This window comes from Bacillus rossius, chromosome 1, assembly GCF_032445375.1.
Source record: "Bacillus rossius redtenbacheri isolate Brsri chromosome 1, Brsri_v3, whole genome shotgun sequence".
Taxonomy (NCBI): domain Eukaryota; kingdom Metazoa; phylum Arthropoda; class Insecta; order Phasmatodea; family Bacillidae; genus Bacillus; species Bacillus rossius.
In genome coordinates, this window is record NC_086330.1 from 351,123,636 (window position 1) to 351,141,948 (window position 18,313).

At 37.7% G+C, this 18,313-nt stretch overlaps 2 protein-coding genes across 3 annotated transcripts in view; one reads left to right on the forward strand and one right to left on the reverse strand.

The window, feature by feature from the left end:
* The window catches only part of LOC134528223 (ammonium transporter Rh type A), a 67,563-nt gene extending 60,509 nt beyond the window's left edge, over positions 1 to 7,054 (forward strand). The window contains exons 9-10 of one of the 2 annotated variants that reach the window (XM_063361642.1): positions 2,815 to 2,981; positions 5,718 to 5,833. In XM_063361642.1, coding sequence (XP_063217712.1) covers positions 2,815 to 2,981; positions 5,718 to 5,723 — 173 coding nt within the window. In that variant the 3' untranslated portion in view covers positions 5,724 to 5,833. Of the gene's footprint in view, positions 1 to 2,814; positions 2,982 to 5,717 lie in introns of both variants that reach the window. The other variant, XM_063361641.1, reaches the window with a different exon arrangement.
* LOC134528222 (insulin receptor-like) overlaps positions 6,950 to 18,313 on the reverse strand; it is a 119,660-nt gene continuing 108,296 nt past the window's right edge. Inside the window, exons 5-6 of the mRNA XM_063361640.1 lie at positions 14,461 to 14,701; positions 6,950 to 11,167 (exon numbers count right to left, since the gene is read on the reverse strand). Of these exons, the coding sequence (XP_063217710.1) occupies positions 7,976 to 11,167; positions 14,461 to 14,701 (3,433 nt within the window). The 3' untranslated portion in view covers positions 6,950 to 7,975. The remainder of the gene's footprint in view (positions 11,168 to 14,460; positions 14,702 to 18,313) is intronic.

An 18,313-nucleotide genomic window follows, 5' to 3' on the forward strand; every position in this document is an offset into this window, starting at 1 on the left:
TAGAATATAAACAATTTAAAATATTTGATAATTAACAGCTTTTGTTAACCAGGAAACAATTAACTCTCATTAGAGCGGCTTCATTATAATATATCTTTTAAGATAAGAACATAAAACGTGAAAATACGCGATTATAAAAAACAAAAACATATGTACAGATTTATAATTTGTAAAAAAATACTTTCTTACGTTGTTTCTGTTCGAATCTAAAACTTTATCTACACACACAATACCTTTAATAAACAGTAAAAAACTTGGACGACGAATTTCCAAATTATACTTTTATTAATAAACAAACATCGTTCTTTGTAACGAATAAGCGCGTGCATGCGTGAAACATACGAAAGATGCGAGTAACGAAATGCATTCGTGTGTAACGTTTCGTTACTCGTTACTAGATGCCGCACCCGTTACTCAGTAACGAATACATACGGTTTGCTACAGCTCTAAAAAATTGTTTCAAGTTACGGTAAAGAATAACTAGTGTTCCATCATTACTTTGGGGTTTATTTTTATTACGATTGTAAATCTGACTGATTTGTTCTCAGATCATTAAAAAAAAATTTTTAATTTTTAATTCGAATGCGGTTAGTTTAATCTCGTTGGTTGCTGTTTATTATGTTTCCATGCATTTTAGAAGTGAGATTCATATTGTGAAAAGTATTTATTATGCGGGTCCGGATACAGTTCTGTTTTTACATTTCCGTGTCATTGTGATTAGTAATTAGTAAGGCTTGGCTTCAACTCGACATGTTATATTTGTTTATTATTCACTAATTATTGCAGATTTTTATTTGAAAAAGAAAAATTGGTGTGACAAATTTTAGGCATTAAATTGTAGATCCATATTTATTACATAATTTATTCAAATTCTATTAGAAATTATAAAAAAACCTAAGATATATTAACTAAACAATTGTCAAAATTTAAGTTCCAGTGGCTTTAAAAAAATTTGTTTTAAAAGTTTTATCTCTAAAAAAATTTTCAGGCAGGACTTAGTTTTCCTATTTTTCTCTGGAGACTATTCCATACACCCTAAACCCCTGAGAGGCCTCTTTCCAGAATATTCTGGCCTTGCACAGGTAAATGGTTCAGGACCACACAATGCCTAGGGCTGCCACTGGGGTCAAAAAATGTTTTTTTTTACTGTGAACCATAAGCATTTACTGCGGTTGTGCTATGCCCCCATGTAAGGGTTTTTTTTAATTTTTATTTATTTAAAGTCTCATCAGTGAGGTCAATAGTCATAAGCACACAAACGCAAAAACCTCATTTCAGGAATACTGAAAAAATTACCTCAGTGAGGAACAATTCCAACGTTTGCCTGAAGTGTATCAGAAAACCACAGAAAATGGAAATCGGAAAGATAAGCTGGGATTTGGACCTGTATCATTGCAAGATGGGAATCCAATATTGTTACATTGTGAAATTATATATTTAATAAAAAAAATGTGCTTTGCTGAAACTATTTAGATTTGCACAAAATATCATTAAGCATATTTCTGGACAATTGTAAAAAATTATAACTAGAATCTGCATAAATGTTTTAGAGATCAATTGTTCGTATTTTAGTACATCTTAACACTTGTGAACTTACCTTGAGTAAAAAAAACAACTTTTTTTTAGTTCCTACAATTGGTAAATATGTACAGTCGCGGTAGATGCCAAAAAAAATGCTAAAAATCCGAAAACACTTTTATTCTGTGCTCTTTCACTTCCTCTTTTCAAATCAACCGGCGGAGATAAGAAATTTCAACTACTTTCGGAGATATCTAATTTTTTAATTTTCATCACAATACCTGCGTATTCATGCGGAAAAAAATGCTAACAATCCGAAAATACTTATATTCTATGCTCTTTCACTTCCTCTTTTCAAATCATCCGGCGGAGATAAGAAATTCCAAATACTTTATGAGATATCAAATTTTTTAATTTAGCAATACAACGCCTATTTAACCCTTCGAACGTCGCCATTTTTATTTTTACGTGTGTTAGTGAATGCGTAGTAAATAAAATGGTCGATTAGGTCAGGTCAGTTACATTATAAATACTTTCAAACTAAGCGGACATTAAAAATAATGTGAATTTAATTTAATGGTTCTTTAGTTTTAAATTATTTATAATGTAACTGACCTGACCTAACAAAACCCGGACAAATGATGAACATTAACAACTCACGTAATTTTTTTTTACTTATTACTTGCGCAACAATATCCAAATAAAAAAATAATACTTTAAAATTAGAAACGTAAAAAACTCACCTAAGTTGGAGGCGGGTACATTTCCTTTGCCACTATAAGGAAATGATGTAGTCGTTCACGGCAGAAGTTGACCAATTAATTAAACATTGTATTGAACAATAAATGAATAAATAATCACGTATTGGTTCATTTGAATACTGACCAATCACGGAATAAATAATCACCTATTAGTTAATTTGAATACTGGCCAATCACGGAACAGTCATGTGACAAAATTGTCCAATAAGAAACATGATACTCGTAAACAAGAAACCTTATTATATATGACAAGAAACAATGGTGATCGCCGCATACTACGCAGGTATTGTGATGAAAATTAAAAAATTCGATATCTCCTAAAGTATTTGGAATTTCTTACCTCCGCCGGTTGATTTGAAAAGAGGAAGTGAAAGGGCACAGAATAAAAGTATTTTCAGATTTTTAGCATTTTTTTTGGCATCTACCGCAACTGTACATATTTACCCTACAATTATTAATCACTAACACAGATAGTGCTCAATTTATTTGCTATGCTGTCAAACAAGTCCACACAAAATTTGCTGTGCTTGTGCAGGCGTTATTGTGAGAACTGGATGTTTAAAATCCATTCCAACTCGTCAACTCTTCAGTGATGCATCTTTCTGGCTTGTGAACGAAGATGAGCAAATCTCGAAACAGAGTCCAGTATTCAGACTCCCAGAAGACCATGCGACTGCAAGTAGCGATAGCATTTCCATTCCGGTAAAGGCAGGTTTTTTCCATCCGTTGTTGCAATGTTACACAGACTGTATTACCTTGAAGCCGATCTGCACTATGTGTTTGTAGCAATGTCATGTCATGTCATTTCTGTTAACTGCTCAGTGGTTTATACTAGCATGCAGGGGCGTAGCCAGGGGGGGGTTTTGGGGGTTCAAACCCCCCCCTTAGCACCAAATCTTTAATTAATAACTTATTCATCACTCAAACAAATTTCATATTAAAATGAATAAAAATTTTACCATTACAATATTTAAATTTAAGTACCGAAAACTGCTAAAATAGCACTATTTTACACCTTAAAATCCAAATTTTCCCGGAGGAGGACCCCCGAACCCCCCGCTTTAATACGGTGGGGGGGGGGGGGGGTTATGCTTCTTAACACCCCCCTTACACAAATCCTGGCTACGCCACTGCTAGCATGGCATGTATACAGCTTTAACCACCTGCACTATACACTGAATAAAATTAGATATTGGCAAAGTGTCATTTTGAAACAATAAAGCTTGCTGATGCAAAACAATGTGTCGACTACCAATACACTGGTGAGTGTTTATGAAACAGATTAATCAGTTGACAGGATAAGTGGAACAAACGTTTCTTTCCATTCTGTCTTCTTTAATCTTGACAAAATAACTACAAACAGAGCTCATTTTCGTCACCCTCACATTCTATTTTTCTTTTTTTTCAAACAATTCTCACGTAGTAAAATACTCATGAAGTATGATTTCGAAACACATAAATCATCCAACAAAAAAATAGTTGAGTCTTATAGTAAAACCAAAAAAGTAACGTACACAAAGGGAATTGCAGTACGGTGGGATGATATACAAAACAAAAATTTGTGTGCACAAAGACAGTTGGTCCCGAGAAGCACTGAATTTTGTAGCAGCTAGCAAGTTGAGCGACAGGACTTAACCACCAGGAGCCCCGTGCTAGCTCTTTTCATTTTTATTTCCCTTGTTTGTCTCGTATTTTAAAAGATTTTGACATTATCATGAAAAGGAAGAGTAAAATTGTTATTACCATATAATTTAAATTGCTGGTCAATACCCTTTCAATTTCAATTGAATTTTCATGATTTTGTATAAAAAAAAAGGTCTTCAAATATTTCATTGTGATTTCACTGGAATTTTATTAGCATTTATTAATCAGACCAAAAATAATTAACCAGGTAGAAATACAAAATTTCTTAAGATATATTCAGAAAACGGTTTTGATAATTTAAGTCGAAGAAAACATTGTTTTATAGGGTTTTCTTTTCAAATGTTCTGGAGGAAGAGCCTAGAAAACCCCCTTTCTCTAGTGCCTTCCCAGGCATCCCGAAAGGGCCCTCTCCCAAACATTAGGGCCCTGCAAAAGTACATGGTCCAGTACCGCCACTACCGAGCAAAATTATTAGCCCGTTAATACACAATACAATACTCTGTCTCATGCTGTTGGAGCGTCAGTGTGCAGGTTGAAACATGAGGCTTTATAAAGTGTACACTTGTCTGCTCTCTGGTTTGTCATGACTTACAACACTGTGGAAGCATGAAACAATATACTAAATGCGGTCACCTCTGTGTCGACACAGAGCATCTAAATATAACACAGTGGCTCTCTCTAAATGCAAATGTAAATATTTCTCAACCTAGTTTCAATTCTCAGTTGAATAATCAACTGAGCCCACCTCAATCAAAATTAGTGTCAATTGCCGAGCTTGTAGCCACGTGTTGATTATACAGAGAAACTGCAATACATACTAATAATTTCACCAATTCTTATTCTACCCAGTACAGAAAAAAAACAAACCGATTTCAGTCGCCACGAATTAAAAATTTTAAGATTTAATGGGGCCTAACAATGAACAATTTGCCTTTGGCTCATTGATAACAAACTGTCTTATCAGGCAGTGAACTTGTTCATTTGCATTAACTTAAAATAAATTGATTTTTTGTGTGGAGATAAGCAATAGCCATACACTTTGTAAACAATAAGTTTTATATTTTAAGAATTTAAGTAACTTAATATTTTATTAATTGATATTTCAGGTAATTTATACAGATTTAATGTTCCCCATATTCCCCGTGATACATTTTCAGGTTGACTGCTAATAAACTGTTAATGTCATGCTTGGTAAGCAAAGGCCATTGTCTAAACTTCAGCCTGCCTTGCCTTTGTGCAACTAAAACTGGTACAAAATTTTTTCCCTTATCGTTGTTGTCATACTTAAAGCTCAAACCGTATGCCTGCAAACCAATACAACACTTGTGTGCTGAAAATTGCGGCATAGTGTCCCTACAATTAAGTACCATTATGCATTATATGCTGATAATAATTTATATGCCTTTATATGAGAACTACTTACATATACAGAATTTTCATTTTCAATACAATATTCTATAGAACAAATACTTCCACCTCCCTCCAGCATGCAGTTTGTTTTTGTAGCATGACGATAACTGATGACTTCTTATACTTAATTCATGAATAGACATCAGAGCATATGTATTTGAAGTGTTATTGTTGGTTAGTAAATTGTGTCTTGACTTTAGTGGTGTATCCCCACTCCTGCTTTTTTTTTCCTGAATCCGGTTAGCGTGTGTATGTCGCTGCCATTGACGTTTGTGTGATGTTTATCATTTGTAGTAAAAGACAATCAGTTCTAATTGACCAACACATTATTTTCTAAACTGCATATACCCAACAGTTATGTAATGAAATATTTTTTATTTCCAGGTATAATTCTCAAAACACAAGTCTTTGCAGACGTGCCCCAAGAATGTTTCTTTGACGACAAATTGTACTGGGACGTACCAGAAGCCAGCTCAAGCAGCAGCCACAAGAAAGATCAGGGAGATTGTGGAGATGACAACAACGAGGTAGAGACTGGGCGCGACAAAGTAATAACATCCTCTGACATTCCGCTCAACAACCAGGGCACATCGTAAACAATCATACCAACCACCAGTTGGTTTACGCCGTGGTCAATTTATCGTCTTGTCCTGGATGCAGGTGGAAATGACCTCAATGTGCTTCTAGGGGTCTCAACGCTAACCACGGAATATGTCGGAGCACCAAGGTTTATATCTTAAACAGCTCCGTCTGAAGGCATAAAGAGAAAATGGCTGCAAAATTCTCTTTCCCTCAAAACTCAAATTCACCACAAATTGTCAGTACTGCAACAAACCTATTTTTATCACTTTTCCTCACAAAAATGTGTAATATTGAATGTGTAACTAGAATTTAATAAAAGTTAATTGAACTAATTTTTCCTAATCAAGCGCTTGTTAGTATGTTAATAACTTAGGAAAAATATACAATACAAATAAAAAATATGGTGCAAAAAATATTACTTCAAATAAAGTCAAGTGTGGTACAAATGTAGTATCTTGGACACTTGTTGGAAATGCATACTTTTATAAAACACAAAAATCATTCATCATACAATATAAAAATAACCTTAAGAGTTTAAAAAATGTTATCTTTAATATATTTATACAAAAATTACTTCTTACAAACTTTGTCATCTTTTTGTACATAAAGCTTATGAGTTACAAAACTGTACAGATACCAACTCAAATAATAGTTAACAAACTACAGACACAGTCTTAAGTATAAAAATATTGAGCAACATCTTTAAGATCATATCTATGCTAAAACATTTATGATGTGATCAAAATTACCATTCCAAATGTCCTCCAGTTACCTTCAATTCTAAAAATGTATCACTGTTACCACAACACTATTCTAATTCATGAAAAAGACAATGCTTTAGTTCATTGTTCATTGCAACCAGCTAGTTTTCAATCTCTTGATCATTTTTTTAAGCTCTGATGTTTCTCAAAAAATTTCCGTGAAGATTTTTGGGAATTCTTGTTTTTATATCATTTTTAAATATGGCTAATAAGCAAGCAAAAATTAAAACACACATTGCCTATAAAATAAAACTTTATCAGAACAATGTTTTCATTTTTCAGAAGACTAATTTAATAAGGCTATAATAACCGTTTTTATTTCAAATATGTTTCTACAATGTATTATAACTAATGTAAAATAAACATGATTTCATTGTTTCCTGGTTTTGACAGATGATTATAATGAGTTTATTGTAAGCTGAAAAAATAAGTTGTTGAAATGCCTTGCATGAACTGTATTTGTGAGATTACGACCTGTTTAACTCAACACATACATACTAGGACACAATGATATCAAGAGCTGCACACTTCACTATGAAATTCACAGGGGGACCATAAATCAAGTTGGAATAAAATTGAAGTGAAGAAGAACATGTACCTATCTCAAATTTGAACTATGATTATAAATTTCTTGCGAATTAAAAATGCTCTTCAACTAAAATGAAAAAAGCAATACCAAACTAACTGGCTAATTACGTATGTCATTGATAGTTTACAGGTATCTACATAATAAATAAAATGACAAAATAATAAAATTGAGATAAAACTTATTTTCATTTTCAGAACTAGAAATAAATGTGTGTATATTCAGGCTAACAAAAATTCTTAATACTGTTAAGATAAATTAGTATTTATTATCTAAAAACAAAGAATAACAGAAAGATTTAACACATTAAGCTTATTAAGATATTCATAATTTAAAAAGTAGGCATATATATACAGTAAAAATTATTGATCAAAATTCAATTACTCTACACTAACAAAAACTTATGAGGAACTTTATTGACTATGGGCAATCAGAAAATCTCTGATATTCATGCTAACAGACCTACTAAACTATGCGAGTAAACATTTATGTTCCCATGAACTTAAAAAAAAATAAAAGGTATTCATCTGCAAATGACACAAAGTACATGTTTAAGGGAGGAAAAAATTGGGCATTACTGATGTAAAACATTAGCAGCAAAAAAAAAAACTCTTTTTACCAATAAATTGCATACCTTGCTAAAATAACAGACCCATTATGATCTTTCTGAATTCAAATCACACCTGACTGACAAAACCGTCCACTTTCTGTAATCAACAATAGTTTTGTTTGCAACCCTTCGTGGTGCCATTTGGCATAACCTGAAAGTCTGGTTTGACAGTGGATGAGTTTCTTTTCGAAGCTTCGTGTTCAACATAGCCTTCGTCTGCGGGCTGCAACAGGGGTTCAATCTCTGGTGCAGTGCCGTCTTGCTTCCACTGTGCGACGATTTCCCCGCCGTCATTGCTGTGGTAGAACAACACGTTGGGCCTGCCCACGGATGCTTCAACGTACTCGGACTCGTCCCGCGCGGCGTCGGGCGCGGGCTTCTTACCGCGGCTCTCCCTCTTGCAGTAATACGACACATCCTGAAACACTGCTCCCAGCTGCGTGACCCTCTCCAGCCGTCCGATGATGTCTAGGAAGGTGGGTCTCTTGCCCGGCTTGGGCTGCCAGCAGGACTCCATCAGCTGGCGGAGGATGTCGGGGCACAGGATCGGCGACTCCAGGCTGCCCCCCGCGAGCACGTGCTGAAGAACAAACTCATTGGACATACCTTGGTACGGCTGCTCGGCAAGCGTGGCCATCTCCCACAGCACCACGCCGTAGCTCCACACGTCCGACTGGCTCGTGAAGACCCCGTCGCCGAGGCTCTCCGGGGCCATCCACCTCACCGGCAACAGCCCTTTCGTGCCATTCCGGTAGTAGTCTGTCTCGTAAATGTCGCGGGTCATGCCGAAATCCCCGATTTTCACTGTCAAATCCTCTGCGACCATGCAGTTCCTAGCAGCGAGGTCCCTGTGCACGAACTTGTTGTCCCCTAAGTAGGCCATGCCGTCTGCGATCTGGGCTGCTGTCAGCAACATCTGCTTGAGGCTCGGCTGCTCCTCGAGACTGCTATCCCTGGCAGCTCGCAAGAATGATTTCAGGTCACCGTTTGTCATCAGTTCCATAACGACCAACGGCGGGAAACCCTTGGACACTACTCCCAGCAGCTTCACCACGTGGTGCGCATCTGCAAACAACTTCATCACAGATGCTTCATTCAGGAACTCCATCATCTGCCTGGGGGATGCGCTCTCAGAGACAGTCTTCACCGCACAACGCATCTTGCCTGGATCGAGTGTACCTTCATACACTGTGCCGAAAAACCCTTGACCCAATTCTTGCAGCAACGTCACTCGCTCTCTCTGCATCTCCCACTCATCTTCAACGTACATGAGTCCGTTTGAACTAACGTAGTCTGGGTTGACTGAAGCAATAAGGGGGAGACCATTCCTTATTTTACTCACTGCTTTGAAGTACAGGGACACAGCAACAAGCGAAAAGGCAACAAGGCAAACAAAGATGATAATTAAAGTCTTGGTCATGCCAGCTGCCCCAGGCTTTTCAACCACCCTATAATATATCACATCTGTGAATGGTCCCTCGTCTGCCAATGATGTCGCCCTCACCCTGAAACTGTAATTTCCTGGAGAAAGGTTCCTGACCACATATCCACCCCCATTTCGTTCATGTTGCTTCCTGGTGACACACTCCAACCCAGGCTTAAAATTCTCAATGTCCACCATCCTGTACTCTACTTGGTATGATACAATAACACCGTTCGGTCTTTTAGGCTGTTTCCAACTTACGTACACATCGTTTAATGAGTGGTTGTAGCGGTCAACTGCCATCTGTTTGAAGTTTATTTCATCCAAAGCAGGCTCGGCTAAAGTTCTTGTGTTGACCACGCTGGCATAGCTGCAGAAATTGTAATCTGACTCATTTTTTCCATTTTTATATAAGTAGTACAGGGGTTTGCGGCATGCAAAGAGGTTAATAGTATATAAAGCATAATGACGAAGATTTTTCAGTGTAAATGTGTGTTCTTTAGCATCAACAAAATAGGTAAAATTCGTGACAATACCATCCTCAGAATCAATCAAATTTTCTGCAGAATTAACAAATCCTAAAGATTGAGAATGATCAACATCTGATGACTCGGGATATCTTCGCCACTCATTTTCACCCACTCTGACCAGCTGCAATTCTTGTCTCGTTTTGTTCAAACGAATATCCTCATGCATGTAGGTATGGAAATAATTGTAACAGGCATCGACTTCATTACTAACATGCGATTCTTCAATGTATCTGGAATGTAAAAGATGTTTACTTTTGCACATATGCTCAAATACTACTTTATCTGAGATTTCAAACTTTTCGGACAGGCTTGCACAACAATGTTCAGTTTGATTTTCAGTTTTCCCATCTGAAGGTATAGGCAGTGAATCTTCACTTTCAGACTCAAGTGGATTAACACAATAATCTCTATAGTCCAGAAATTTCTGATTATCTTGTTGCCAAACCCCTGTGATCACGTAATGAGTGAGAATACCATTTGGATGAATCGGATCTTCCCAGCAAAGAACAATTTCCGAACTTGAATTAGAAAATGAAATGACTTTCGTTGGTAATGACGGTCTATCTGGCAAAGTTGTGAAGTACAGGATCTCACTGCAATCACCTTTGTTTTTTTTGGAATAAGTTTCGACATAAAATGCATACTGGGTGAAGGGTTTCAGCTGAGCTAAAAGTTGGCTCGGCTTCCCATCATCTGCAGTTACGTCAATGGCTCGCCACCCATGACTGTTGCATGCGTCCCTACCATGGAAATATGTTACGTTTGCACGAGGATCTTCTATGTAATACACAATGTAACCTATGAGATCATCTTTATCAATATCTGTGAATGGTTCCCATTCAATCACAGCACCCCTTGAAGTCATTGCCTTTACGTAAGATTTAATCTTTTTGATTTCACATGCCATTTTGTCACCGTTTGATTTACGATCTACTTCAGTGTTATTAAAATTGGGAGCACCTGAAATTTCTCTCAACTTTTCAATTTTTGAATAATAGAGTTTAGGGTTGTAATGGAAGAATAAGGATCCATTTTCTATCTTCATCCCGTGACGGCGACTACTCCAGTCCCACAAATCTTCCAAATCTTGGTTATCCATTACGACCAGAGCATATTTTAATTGGTCTAAACTTTTTCCGTGAATAATCCTTAGGTTCTGGAAGAAATTGAGATTCAGGAGCGAGAACGAACGAGATACTTTGAGATAGCCTTCAATCTCTTCGATGGAATACATACTCTCCTCCAACACTCGAACAGCATTACGACCACGGATTTGAATTTCAAGAGAACCTGCTATGTACGTACAGCCTTTGAACACCTGTGCCAAAAAGATGTTGGTCACCTGCAACAAATGAAAGAAATAACTGCATTCAATAATTCTAACCACTGACAGTTCTACTAATTTAATACCCAGAAGAAATAATAAAAAAATGCCAATTTGTAAAAATGGCATAACTATTTATGCCGAGTGCTGCAGATTTCAGTAATTTATGTTTACAGTAGGTACTGTGTTCTAAAAATAGGTTGGGAAACATTAATGTAGCTGATTGACACAAGCCGTACATGCTACATTATGGACTACTGAATGGTTACATGGGTGGATCCTTTTAGAGGATTCTTAAAACTGATAAGTTCAAGTTGTTTTGAGTTCTGAAAAGTTTTAAAACCATTGTAGATAGCCAGGTTTCATGCGGTTTAGGAAGACGTGAGGATCTTACAAGACCCGAGGATGTTTCGAAGCTAATGGAGACTTTTGTCACTTTGAACCACCAATGGAATTGATGTGCTTGGTTTTATGGGTGGTGTCTGACATAACTGTTTATTTGAGACTCAGGCCAGCTCGCACAGTCGTGACTTTATAAAAAGAAATCTTACTCAATATGATTAACTTGCTTACATTTTTCTTACAGTTTGGGCAAGTTGGCCTTGGGGTGATTACTGTAATTAGGGAGGGGATATAGGAACTGAAGGAAGCCATATGGATTCAACAGCTTTCAGAACATAACAATTTTCTATCGTTCTGACATCGTCTGGGGCTGCACCCAACTGAAACCCAATATGCCACCACTCCTCAACCCCTCCTATCCTCTGGCACTTGAATCTCCCGCCAGCAACATGCATGAGCCTTGTTTCAATAGCATGCCACGGACTACCGCAAGAGGACGCAGGTAGAGTCAGTGCTCCATGCCCATAAACATTAATTTAACATTGTTAACCTTTTCTTTTACTTTTCCCATAGTGTACATGTTTTTCAGGACCCCTTAAACAGTATAAGATTAATTGTGTTGGAATTAAATGTCCAGAACAGACCCAGACTTGCCGAAGTCCACACATTTTAATATTTTACTTTGTAAATTTTGATGCATAAACTTATTATACTTTATGTGGTGGAGATGCTGTTATAAATTTTAATGTAATAATTCATTAAGCATAAATACGTTAACAGCACTCAAATGTCACTTTTGGCACAAGGGCTCTGACGAACCACCTCAGCAGACATGTCTTTCCCAGTCGCTCATCACCGCTTCCTGAGGTAAGACGCTCTTAGCACTCCTCGGACTTCAACATGTTTTCACTGAATTGTTCATTCCATCACTTAATTATTTTAAAATCCTTTTCGTCTTTCCCGGAAATTATCTCGGGGACACGACTGCTCTATTAATTTAAATAGTAATCCGCATAGTGGAGTTTGGACATTATCGCAAATTAGTTCACTAGGCCACGGAGGTGGCCCTGGCCTCACTTAAACCAGCCGTGCCATTAGACGTTTTATCCGCTTTACTTATGTGTTTAATTGTAACTGCTGTACGAGGAGTGGTGCCATGGCGTGTACTAAGTATTGTGCATTTAACTAAGTGTTTCTGTCTGTAGCCACCCACGTGTGGAACACCCACTGCATGCCGGCGTGAGGGACGCCCTAAGAGCCCACTGCGTTCCTTACTATATAGCGTGCCCGACGCTGAGAGCGGGCAGGGTCCTGGTAGTTTGAGCAGTTTGCAGTTTCACGGGGACACGAGTCACGCCACACACGGACGACGTTACGACCCTAGATCGAGTGTCTCCACCGGGTGTGTGCCCCTATGCATGGTGACGCCAATTAATTAGACACTTAATCGCGCACAAACCTCCCGGTCACGTCAGTTTAACATTAAAAATTTGCCTTAGTTAAGGCAGAGATCACACATTCAGATAACTTCAAAGACCATAACCAGTAGTGGCCCTAGGCTCTGCGGGGCCCTGAACAATTTACTTTTTTGGAGACACTCCCCCGGAAAATTCAAAACATTTACTCTTTCAAACATTTTTAACCCAACCTGGAACTTAAATTTCGATGATGGTTTTACTCATTTATCTTAGGCTATTCTGATATTATTTCCTTATAAATTATCCTCTGGTCTGTTTTATAAATCTTTAAGATCAAATTTCCGGTATAATGACATCATAAAAGCTTTGAAAGTTTTAACTAATACGTAGAGACCGGAAAAATTCGCGAATTCATTTCGCGATAGGCTAAAATACAAATAGTTATACCTCAGTGCTGCCTCTGCTATTGGCTCACAACTCACCTGGATGAGACTGCGCCAATGAGAAACGCCCGACCAAAGCTTTATACGAATCACAGGCTGCAACGTTGGGACGTCTCACAAGACAGCAGCTAATGAGGTAGTGGCATTTGACCGAGTACGTAGAACTGGAGTAAAAAGTGGAGTTCATCCTACAGGTCATTGAACCCGCGAATTTTTCCTGTCCCTACTAATACAAAATCATGAATTCAAATAAGTATTGGCCAGCAAGTTCAGTTACAAGATATAAAAAATTTAATTTTCCTTTTCCCATTAATGTCCACATATTTAACAGAAAATTAAACAAAAAATAAATAAATAAATAAATAAAAATTGAAAGCACCGGCACGGGCTTGCTCTGCCTTGAAGCCGACCCTGACCGTAACATGTCTATTGAAAGTATTACTGTAACTGTAGTTATTCACAGGAATCAATTCAATTCTAAATGCCAAAGACTTCACAGGGGAAACTATTTGTAGCTGCCACTCACTTACTTTAGACATTCCACTAAATTATGTACCATGCTTTAATGAAGCAAAATTTTATAACTGTAATAACAAATAATTGCTATGACCTAAAAAAAACTTTGAAACAAAGATGGAATCTTTCAGTGTTTAACTCTACCTTTTAAGGGACAATGACTTAACTGTAACTGCTGCTAGTTATTTATTTTTTCTTATAATTTGATCATTGGCCTGATTCTAGTTAACAGAATAAATTAAGAAATATAAATACTTAAATAATAATTAAATTCATATCGACACTATGAAACCAATATGATAAAGCATGTCTTACATATTAAGCTGTTAATAATTCCTTTGTGTGTATCTTATCATTTTAATCTCTTAAAACCACCTTTCATATGATCTAATAATTATTCACATTATCTGCAATAGCATCTTGAAAAAATCAAAGAAACAAGTGTGTGAAGATAATATCTGGTCAAATTATTCATACAATCCTACAAACACTGTCACTCAGTTAACCTTAGATAAAATAAGTGTGTGTTTAGGATATAATATTGTCGACCACAATGTCATGTCTCTAATTTTTGTATCCAACTGAAACTTACTATGGTCCCATTGCATACTCGATGGCACTTGCCGCTGTGGCACTGTCTGCAGCTCCCACCGTCGCCTGTTGTCCTGTTGTCGTCAAACCCCATTGGGCACGAATGCACACATGATGTATTATACGGCCACCAGACCTTATCAACATAATCGCTTGAGCTGAAGTCAAGAGCTGTGGGATGTGTGACCTCCATTTGCCGGCATTCCATTTCGGTCACACATCGACGACCAAGAAACTCATAGCTGCAACAGACAGTATAAGAGATGTCCAATAGAATATGTTCAAAACTGGAATACAATGAGAGCTCAAAAAGCTGAATCTTTACTGACTACCTAGTTAAATATTTTACATATGATACAATTTTTTACAATACTTTTTTTTGTGTTTATAGATATGCCTATACACAATATATTAATGATAATGATGGTTAGAACAAAAAAATTTAATAATTAAATAATAATAATAAAACATTAAATTTAATCTCATTCAACATTCCAACATGCTTACTTCCACCAATTTCCTCGAGTTTTCCCTAGCCCATCAATATTCTTTCTAACACCCCCCTCCCCCCAACTCCCTTTTTGGAATATTGGTCTATATAGTAAGATAAAATATATATGTACTACAATACAAATTACAAAGACACATAAAATACAAGAATTACTATAAATGCCCAATATGCAGTTTGCACTGTTATAATTTATTATCATGATCACTACCTGACAATCGCTGCCATTCTGAAAAACAAATTTGTTTGATTGTGCTTAAAATTAATACATAGTTTTTTTTTAGTCATTTCGTAAAATTCAGTTTTAAGAAATGAAAATACTGGAAAATTTGAATAGTTACTGACACTGATTTGTACTTGGATATTGGCAATTTCCCTATGTTTTCACTGTTTTGAAGACTCTCTTTCACTTCCTTACGTTTTCCCTATTTATGAGATTTTTCCTGTCTGTGAGAACCCTGCTCATTTTAATAGCTAAACTTTATTTAGTTTTATTCATTAAACAAAGGTTATGCTAGTTGTAGAAATTATGAATCTTGATACATTAGATAAGACAATGAAACATTCTGGCAACAAAAAGATGAATTAACAGAGTGCTAAATAAAGTAAGTATAGTGCTATTTTAACATGATGAGTATTAAAATGATTAGTGGATGTATTAATTAAATTTAAATTGTATGGGTGTATCTATTTAATAAAACTCTTAACACTGACCAACAGACATACAACGCACAGCCTAAACCGGTGGACCTGAGATTTTAAATTTGGACAAAATAATCCTTGAGTACCTTAGTAGTAAACTATGGACGGATTTTTTTGTAATTCATCCCTTAAGGGGTAAAAAGAGGTGTTAAAGTTTGAATGAACAGAAATACCACTCAATGACTCGCTCATCACTAATTCTCAGGAAACTAAAAGACCTACAGGTTTGAAATTAATATGTGTATTCCTTTTGCTACGTATACATCCGCTAAGAATACTTTTTAAAAAAAAAAAAAAAAGCAGCTCCCAAGGAGGGTTGCGGAGGCGTTAAAGATCAAAATTTCCCTATTTTTCAAAGCTATTGCATTGTTGGTTATTTCTTCGTCTCCAGGACAACATTTGCAATATATGTATATAGGAAAATTAAATGGTTAATAAAAAAAACCTTTTTAGGTTTAGGGAAAATGCTACTAGCAACTTCATTATTAAGTTTGGCTTTTTTTTTTTTGTATCTAAAACCTAGTGGTCAAAATTATCTATATTTTAGTTTGTGAAAATTAAGCTAATCAAAGCCCGCAACAGTGGGATGTTGACCAGGGCTACACCCTCCCTAAACCTGATGTGCCTCACCCCTCTTCAGACCCCTCTCTCCCCACCATCACCCTCTATTCAAACCTCTCACCGAGTGTGTGTGCACGTGTGTGTGTGTGTGTGTGTGTCCGCCCCACAAGAGACGAGTAGATCTGTGCCACGCACCCCTAAAATAATATTTTAATCAATATAATTGTTAATTTTACTTACATTTTAAATTCCCCCTAGTTTTGTTTTCTTTCAGCTTAAGTAAGGACGGAGCAGCGCAATGTGAAAAAACATTTCGGAACGTGCCCTTACATGTTAATAATTACCGGTACAATTACATGTTATTAACACTTAATATTAATTATAATTTATTATTCAGTGCTCGAGAGGTTCTGTTGTGTTATCTTCTGTTTCGTCACGTAAATATAAACAGCCTAACTTAATTCAACTGCTTCCTGCCACCTTGACACCTGGACCAAAACCCATCTCTTTCATCCGCTGCCCAGGGTAGGACGCAACCTACGCACCTCGTCAAATTCACCATTTTCGTTCAACTGATCTCTTAGCATCTGCTGCCATTAATTTTTTTTTAAAACCTTTTTCTTCATCTTTGAGGCCTACCCTGGGTAGTAGACCGTTTAAGTAATCATATAAGTTCTAGAGGACATTTTTAATCAAACAACAAGTCTTAGCTTCTAGGCCAGGCCACGCAGTGTCCTGGTCCGCCCCTAAACCAGTTGAATTGTCGTTGGCATTTTTCGCAGCTTATGATGTAAAGTTCCTTACATAATTGTGTACGCTCGTGTACGACTTGACCACAATAAAACCCTCCAACCAGACCTGTGATTACTTTATTCGTGTGACCACGTATGCTTCCTGCAAAGGTGACCGGGGCATGGGACGTCCTAAGAGCCCACCGACGACCATCACTTTGTAGTGTAAAAGCGTACCCGTCGCTCAGGGCGGTCTGATAGGGTAGTCTTTAATGCAGTATATGGAGAATCGAGCCTAGCACCCATACAGACTACATAATGCCCAGAGACTGAGTCGCAAGCCGGGTCCACGTTGTGGCATCCATGTCCGTGTTCCATAATGCGTATAATTAATTGCGTAAATTCCCCACAATTTCATGTGTTTAACATAAAAATTTCTGATTTTTCAAGTATATGCCCTCAAGAGTTCAAATTTTGCAGTGATGTTCTTTGCTTTACATAGCCAATAACTGAGAACGTGGTTTTCAAAAAATCAGCTCCCAAGAGTGGTTGCAGGGTCGTTAAAATTCTAAATTTCATATATTTCAACAATAAGTTCTACATATTTATGCGGAACGTTAAAGATTAAAATTTCCAGTTCTTCGCGTATATTTCCTACAGACTTGAAAAATATGAAGTGATGACTCTAATATATTGTTACGATCGCACTTTGCTGCACTGCTTGGCGTCGCCGCGCTCTTTCGGCCTGTCTGCGCCCCCTTCCACCCGCATCCTCTCCCTGGTATCTTGTGTCATACTATCTCGCTAGATCCTGACCGTCGCAGCGCGCATCTGCCTCAGATCGAGTTACTTAAAGAGGCCGCACTGCGGAATAAAAGGACTCAGACATGTTTATCAGCGCGTTTTGTGGGAACCCGATGCTTGTTGCGTTTATCAGCGTTCTTTGAGCAGCCGCCGCGTCCTTCGAGGACTCACGACGCGTTTCTGGGCATTTCGACGGCGAAGGTCGCGCAATATCTCGGAGACATGCCCGCAGCGGAGTTTCCGGGCGATAGTGCCGCAGGTGCGGCAGAGTGGCGAAGTCCTTGGAAGCAGGTTCCAGGGCAGAGAGTCTGAGTGGGGAGTTCTCCCGCGGCGGAGTTTCCGGGCGATAGAGTCGCGGGCGCGGCGGAGTCGTGAGTGAAGTTGCGAGTGTGTCGTCGTGTGGGATCTCGGCGAAGAGTGCATCGGCGGCGGCGGAGTGCGGCGACGGAGTCCCGCGGCGGAGACCCACGAGGGGTGCTGCGGCGAGAGTTGCGCCAGAGGTGCGGCCCAGCGAGGTGTGTGGAACAAGTGACTGGGGAATTGACATT